At 44.6% G+C, this 8,193-nt stretch overlaps 1 protein-coding gene across 4 annotated transcripts in view; it reads left to right on the top strand.

The window, feature by feature from the left end:
• Positions 1–7,617, top strand: part of LOC127008381 (uncharacterized) — a 9,815-nt gene extending 2,198 nt beyond the window's left edge. Inside the window, exons 3-6 of one of the 4 annotated variants that reach the window (XR_007761059.1) lie at positions 3–134; positions 1,531–1,705; positions 2,499–3,642; positions 3,789–7,617. Coding sequence is in view for 1 of the 4 variants with exons in the window: in XM_050880389.1 (XP_050736346.1) it covers positions 3–134; positions 1,531–1,705; positions 2,499–3,286 (1,095 nt within the window). In the remaining 3 variants the exon portion in view is untranslated. Of the gene's footprint in view, positions 1–2; positions 135–1,530; positions 1,706–2,498 lie in introns of all 4 variants that reach the window. The other 3 variants (XR_007761057.1, XR_007761058.1, XM_050880389.1) reach the window with 3 other exon arrangements.
• Positions 7,618–8,193: the final 576 nt, after the last annotated feature.

The raw sequence follows: 8,193 nt of genomic DNA, 5'->3' as shown, positions 1-8,193 counted from the left end.
AGGTGTGCAAGAAAGCCTTTGCCAACATCCACGGCATATCGGACAAGAAGATCCGAACCCTTTGCATCAAGCACGAGCAGAACATCCTCTTTCCCCGCGACAACAGAGGCCGCCACAGAAACAGACCCAAAAAGGTGGAGTGACCGAGGAATTCTGTCCCGCCTCATAAGCGTACCATGAATGCCTGGTCCAAATAAGCATATCTTCTTATTTTTACAGCAAAGAAAGCAGCTCAAGGGGAAAAAATAATGATGAGAAAAATGCCCGCTGAATGCCCCTATAAAAGAGTTCAGAAGAGTGGCCAAAAGAGAGGTCAATTTTGGGAGGAGAAATGTCACGACACTTTTCTCTTGAAAGAAGGATAAATCATGTGTTAAGTCGTTCCCCATTTGGAAAACTTGCCGAAGCTCTCAGTTACTCTAGTATGGATAATATTCTCTACTCATTTGATTTTCAGACATATACTACACAGCTACTATGACCTAAGTGGTAGTTTAAACCTTCTTCTGTACTCTGAACCTAAAAACGCACACATTAGAACCTTACTGAGGCATATCGTCATGTTCTTCCGGCGCCCAATTTGATTTTCACACATAAACTACTACACAATTGCACTATTTACCCTATATTGCAAAGTAGCCATTCTGCATCATATTTACAACGTTACCCGCGACTTGCTATCGACAACTGTTGACGTAGAGATAGCACTTACCTCGTCTCAATGCGGTGGCTTGTGATGTGTAGGAGTGGTGGCATATCGAAGCAGACACGCCCAAAGAGAGACGGCGGAAAGTTGAAATGTGGGTAACATGTTGATCGGTGCCGCCTTCTCAAACTTCCGTGCTCGTGTCTTTATGTCTTCTCAGTTAGTGTAAAACTTCAAAAATTTATCTTTTTCGCATACGTTTTTTTTCTATTTGGGGTCGCCGCAATGGTTTAGCCCTTCTCTCAGTTTTCCTCTAATACGTCCGCAAATTCTCACTCTTCATCCACTCTTTGTTAACTGAATTCAAATTGTATAAAAAAAATCATAACCAAGAAATCACAAATACACTTCATTATACATCGATCATTGTGGCTGAGAGTCCTGCCTTCTCGGGTTCTGCATCCCTGCCCACAGCTAACAGTCGGCTCAATACCGGATATGAATTGATGGAACCTGCAACCCCTCCCTGTAAAGTCCTTAACGCCACTCAAATCAAACTTAGAAACGGGCTGGAGTCAAGGTTCCAATCATAACCCCAACCTTGCAACCCCTGCCTGTAAATCCTTAACCTCACTTGAATTAGAAGTCGGGGTCGAGGTTGCAATCATAACCCCCACCTTGCAACCCCTCCTTGTAAATCCTTGACCTCATTTGAATCAGAATTATAATTTGGGGTCGAGGTTTCAACACAGTTAGGTTAGGTTAAGCTAGATTAGGTTAGGTTAGGTTAGGACACCCCTGCTCGGTACACTAGCATCGGGCGTAAACATTCAGTACACTACCATTGGGCGTAAACATTCTCTGACAGCTGACCTCTCTTACAGGTGACCCCAGAGCTGGTGACATTGATCAAGCACCACATCCTCAAAATGCTCTCGGGCCCCAACGGCAGCGACTACATCAAGACGGAGAAGAACCAGGGCCCGGACGTCAACATATCCAAGCTGCACAAGAACTTCCTGCAGCAGTATGAACCCGAGGCTATTGATATGGAGACTGGTGAGTGGTGCTGGTGGTAGAAGGGGTGGGGTGGTATGGTAGTGGTGGTGGTGGTAGTGGAAGGGGTGGACTTTTATCATCCTGACCCACTTACCACTTTCAGCTCTCTTTTTCTTCTCATTTTCTGCCAGTCTTCCAACTTTTCTATTTTTTCTTCCTTCAGTTTTTTTCTTTTACCTTTTCCTACGTGGTGGTATGGTAGTGGTGGTGGGGTGGGGTGGGGTGGTATGGTAGTGATTGTGGTGGAGAGGATAGAGTGGGAAATGGAAGTTATTTTTATTTATTTATTTATTTATTTATTTTTTGCAGTAAAGGAAATAGATCAAGGTTAGGTTAGGTACTGACTCAAGGGCAAAAAAAAAGAAAACAATAATGAATAGAAAAAAAAAGTCCGCAAATCACTGCTCCTGTAAAAATGAGTTAGACGTGTGGCCAAAAGAGAGGTCAATTTCGGCCGTATTGTTCCTCCTCTGGTTACTGTTCCAAACACTTAACCTTCCCCTGCCTCCCATTAAACAGGAACAATGAACACTTATTGATATATAGTACAGTTGACCCTCTACTTAAAGCGACTGGTACCAAGGAAAGTTGCGCTGGATAGAGGTGTTATTTCAATTAGATTTATCAATTTGGGACTGGTTGAACTTTTTTTTTCTTGTGTGTGTGTGTGTGTGTGGAGTCAGCTTGAGGACTGTTATAAGGAAATTCTTCAAAAGCGTTTTCAATGGCGGGTCTACTGCATTGATCTTCCAGTGACAACTTCTCCCTGGACTTAACAACCTTCTCCCAACAGACAAGGTGATCAAGGACTACGACGCCAAGGTCAAGTCGTGGCTGTACTTCAAGGTGTTTCATGAGGAGTTCAAATCGATGGACTTCAACACGGTGAAGAGAAAGTTGTCCGACCTCCGCAAGAGTCTGGAGGCCTCGGGGGCGCTGCAGACAACCAAGAAGAAGGCCCCAAGCAAGTCACGGTCTCGGCAGCGCACGCAAGACAACCAGAACGCCCGTGCAGCTGCCGCCGCCGCCGCCAACACCACCACGCTGGCCGAGGTGCCCACACAGGCGCTGGGTGTGGCCATGACGGCCGCTCCCGGCACCCAAATGACCGGTTACATGGGGCCACAGCAGCCACACACCCTCCCGCCTAACCTGCAGCTGAGTGTGTTGGGGCTGCAGCACACCGGGGCGCCCTTCAACCCCGCTGCAGCCCAACAGCCACAGCAGCAGCCCCTCAACCTCCAGACTGGGGGCAACGGGGGCGGCCAAGTTGGGGAGCAGCCGCAGGCCCTCCCCTTGAACCTCCACTCCATGGGGGGCCACATGCCCTCCTACTACCTCTCCCTGAGCCACATGTCCAACCTCATCTCCCTGCCTGTGTCCTCGGGGGGAGCGGTGCAGTCGGCCGGCACGCAGACGGCGAACTTCCCAGCGCAGCACAACATGCAGCAGTTCATCCCCACGCACAGCACTGTCAGCGCCCAGACCGAGGCGGGGCCGGGGGGGCAGCCACACATCATCCAGGGGGGGGTGGGGGTCACCTACACGGCAGCGCCCCAGCACAACCCCAACATGTACTGACCCACAAGGCCGCCCCAACACAACCCTAATATGTACTGACAAAACGAGGCTGCCGCGGCGGCACACACAGCATGCGCTAACAAGCCGAGGTCAGCCCAGCAACACCCCAGCCTGTACGCCCCCCAAGGCTGCCCGGCCAACACTAATATCCACCGGCAAGCTGATTGACTGTCTTGGGGTATATAGTCATGGCGCTGCAACTACAGTGGTCGTATGGCGCACTGACAAGACGATGCAGACTGCTGTGGCCGAGCCTTTATAGGGCATGTGTGGGGTATGAAGGCCTTTTGTTCCCCCTCTTAATAAAATGCCCTGGTCCCTTGTGGCATATGAGAGACATGACCTTTTATTGACAGGTCTCTTGTTCCCCTCTTAATAAAATGCCCTGGTCCCTTGTGGCATATGAGAGACATGACCTTTTATTGACAGGTCTCTTGTTCCCCTCTAAATAAAATGCCCTGGTCCCTTGTGGCATATGAGAGACATGACCTTTTATTGACAGGTCTCTTGTTCCCCTCTAAATAAAATGCCCTGGTTCCTTGTGGCATATGAAAGACACAACCCCTTTTTTTTATAGGCCTCTTTTTTCCCCTTATGAAAATGCCCTGGTTCCTTGTGGCATATGAAAGACACAACCCTTTTTTTTATAGGCCTCTTGTTCCCCTTATGAAAATGCCCTTGTCCCTTGTGGCATATGAAAGACAACCCTTTTTTTAATAGGCCTCTTGTTCCCCCTCTTACCAAAATGCCCTGTTGGTCCCCTGTGGCATATGAGGGGTATAACTTTTTTTACAGTAAAGGAAACAAGCTCAAGGGGCATAAATAAAAACAAAAAAGCCCCCTAAGAACAAAAGAACCTGCTAAGGGTGACTGACGCATGATTTCCTGAAGGTCACCACTAGAGGTCCACCTTCCGTCTGTGTCTCGGTGAATGACGGGGAACGTTTTGTATCTATATCTTTGTTCCGCTGTACGCTAAGGCTCATGGGAGTTTGGGAAGCGCCGAGGAAGCTCATCATTACTGTAGAAAACCATGGCTGTGCTAGAGTATATTGATGACATATATAAGTCGTTTCCTCACACTTATCGATATACTGTGTGTGCTTGTGGAAGAGTCAGTGCCGTGTAAACTGATCCCCTCTGAGGCTGATACATTGGGTGCCATATATTAAAGCCCTAGAAAAGTTAGTATTGTAAAAATCATCCCTCTAGACTTCGATTCAGAGGTGCTTGTGTAAGAGTCCGTACCCTGTGAAAGTTGATCTGATCCCCTATGAGGCCCTGATACATTGAGTGGCATATATTAAACTCCTAGAAAAGTATGTATCTGGTAAAGGCCATCTCTCTCGACTTGGATTCAGAGGTGCTTGTGTAAGTGTCAATACCATGTGAGAGTTGATCTGATCCCCTCTGAGGCCCTGATACATTGAGTGGCATATATTAAACCCCTAGAAAAGTATGTATCTGGCAAAGGTCATCTCTCTCGACTTGGGTTCAGAGGTGCTTGTGTAAGTGTCAATACCATGTGAGAGTTGATCTGATCCCCTCTGAGGCTCCGATACATTGAATGGCATGAATCAAACCCCTCGAAAAGTATGTATCTGGTAAAGGTCATCCCTCTAGACTTTGCCGCAGAGGGATGTTAAATATTCAGACTTTTCCACAAGTACAAACAGTGTATCACGGCTTCCCACTCCAATCTGTAAATCATATAAGGAGGTCTCCCTATTGTACAGGAACATATACCTCTTAGGGCATTAGTAGTAACAGTATATACTATAGGTAGCTACTTTTTTATATATATTGGAAGGAAATACTTATCGATACTGGATTAAGGAGTCAAGCAGCAGTGGCAGGGATGAAGGAATTATAAAGCGATAATTTTACGATGATTTTACAATTTTAATCCCCAAACAAAAGAGAATTTAACTGACTGACTGACTGACAATTTTAATCCCCAAACAAAAGAGAATTTAACTGACTGACTGACTGACAATTTTAATCCCCAAACAAAAGAGAATTTAACTGAATGACTGACTGACATTTTTAATCTCAAGCAATAAAGCGAATTCACTAACTTATCGAAAATGTTAATCTCCAGAGCAAAAGAGAATTAAGGGACCGACTGACTGACTTACAATTTTAATCCCCAAATGAAAGAGAATTTAACTGACTGACTGACTAACAATTTTAATCTTAAGCAGGAAAGCGAATTCAGTGATGTATCGATAATGTTAATCTCCATAACAAAAGGGAATTCAATAATATTCATTTCTACATTCAACAACAAGACTCCATTTCTTGACTGCTGTGTTATATAGGTCAGGCTCCAGCTTTACTACTACTACTACTACTATGACTACTATGACTACTACTACTACAACTACACAGGTTATCTAAAATGTGTATCTAAGGTGCCTATATCCAACTACTGTCTTCGGTAATGACACGCTCCCTGTGATGAATGTGACCAGACTCCTTTTTTATGTCTCCGGTGGTTAGGTATAAGAAGGCCAAGCTCAAAACCAAGGGCCTAGATTGGAGTCCAGGCTATGGTAGGTTTTTTCTACACATTCATTCTTGATAGACGCCCTCAAGATAGGAAAGAATGTCTGTGATGCAGCTACACCCTCAAGATAGGAAAGAGAGACTGTCTGTGATGGAGCTGTACCCTCAAGATAGGAAAGAGAGACTGTCTGTGATGGAGCTGTACCCTCAAGATAGGAAAGAGAGACTGTCTGTGATGGAGCTGTACCCTCAAGAAAAGAAAGAGAGACTGTCTGATGCAGCTACACACACACACACACACACACACCTGAATTTTCAAACGCCGTACTTGTCTTTGTTAACCCAGTAGCAGCGACGGGCCAAATTTGTAGCTTTACCGTGTAGCAGCGACGGGCCAAAATAGATGATACATAATCTGATCACAAATGCTTTGATATATATTATGAAATGAGGGTGATTTTTTCTCATTTTTCTCGCTTAGAGGGACCATTAAGAAACATGATCCCCGCTGCTACTGGGTTAAAATTAGTGTGGCTAAGTTGTTTTTATAATCTGTTTTTTCAAGGCGAGGTCAGTTAGATTTGTTGATTTTTCTATATATCACTTCACGACTGAGTTTGTAATATGTCAACTTTGTGAAAATCTAACACTTCAACCAACTATGTCCCAAAAGAGGAATTAAAAAACTAAACTAGCCACATAACTGTGAATAGATACTAATATGATGTTTGGAAAAGCTGGTGCAAATCCTCAAAAACTGAAAGGCGTTGATTTTAATATGAAAACATGTATGGCACTTTGTATGATGTGGATACGGGTCTGGTATATGCATGGAATGAGTACCCTATCCGTGGAAATGCAGCTAAGGCGAGATGATGCACTGTATGACAAAAATGCCTGTATTCTTAAACATTTTGGAGCTCACACACCCACAACTGATGAGGCTTTCGCAGAGGTTGTGTTAGTAGTATTTCCATGGTGGGTAGTTTTACGAGCTTAATGATACTTTGACAAGGCTTTAGTTGTTGTGAGAACGGAAAGGATCTAAGAAAACAAGCCTTATGCCCACATGTGATAAGGCTTTCGTAGATGTCGTGTTCGTATTTCCATGGTGGGTAGTTTTACGAGCTTAATGATACTTTGACAAGGCTTTAATTGTTGTGAGAACCGAAAGCATCCAAGAAAACAAGCCTTATATGTCCACATCTGATAAGGCTTTCGTAGACGTCGTGTTCGTTTTTCCATGGTGGAAAGTTTTACGAGTCCAGTGATAGTTCGACAAGGCATCTAAACCACAAACATGAAAATTGTGGCCTTCGGAAATTGTTGCTGTTAGAACGGAAAGCATATGAGAATACAATTAAGCCTCACACACCCACATTTGATAAGGCTTTCGCAGCGGTTGTGTTGATATCTCCATGGTGGGTAGTTTTACGAGCCCAGTGATAGTTCGACAAGGCATCTAAACCACAAACATGAAAATTGTGGCTTTCGGAAATTGTTGCTGTTAGAACGGAAAGCATATGAGAATACAATTAAGCCTCACACACCCACATTTGATAAGGCTTTCGCAGCGGTTGTGTTGATATCTCCATGGTGGGTAGTTTTACGAGCCCAGTGATAGTTCGACAAGGCATCTAAACCACAAACATGAAAATTGTGGCCTTCGGAAATTGTTGCTGTTAGAACGGAAAGCATATGAGGATACAATTAAGCCTCACACACCCACATTTGATAAGGCTTTCGCAGCGGTTGTGTTAATATCTCCATGGTGGGTAGTTTTACGAGCCCAGTGATAGTTCGACAAGTCCTCTGCACTGCTACCCCACTCATGAGAATCTGACTAATCTCCTTTACAGCCTTTGAGAATGGTTGCTGTGAGTTCCGAGAGTGTTTAAGAATGCCGGTCAATGAAATATATGGTGTAACTTTTCTTGTACAGTTTATACGATGAATTCTTGAGGCATTAGGGAACTGCTATACATAAAACCACACTGTGCCAACCTATCGACTCTTCTTCTTATCCTTGAAGCAAATGAGAAAAGAGGAGGAGAGTTAGTTGATTGCAAAGAGAGACAGAATAACACAGAGTTCCTTATGATCAATTCTTGTGTTTTCTTAACCCCCAAAATGAATTATAACGGAAGAGGTTGAAGGATAAGAAGGCTAACTGTCTATTTATCTATCCATCCATCTGTCTATCTCTGCCTATCCATCTCTCTGTCTATCAGTGTGTATGTGTGTGTGTGTGAGAGAGAGAGAGAGAGAGAGAGAGAGTTAAATGGTGAGGGTCAACGAGAGAAAACTGAGGGTTGAAGGGCAGACTGGTGCATTGCTCTCGCCCTCAGAAGTCTGCGTGTGTGTGACAAGCAAACATTGGCTGGTTTTTCTACACACAC

Source organism: Eriocheir sinensis, chromosome 37, assembly GCF_024679095.1.
Source record: "Eriocheir sinensis breed Jianghai 21 chromosome 37, ASM2467909v1, whole genome shotgun sequence".
NCBI lineage: Eukaryota > Metazoa > Arthropoda > Malacostraca > Decapoda > Varunidae > Eriocheir > Eriocheir sinensis.
The sequence above is the reverse complement of the archived record's forward strand: the minus strand, read 5'-3'. Positions and strand labels throughout refer to the sequence as shown.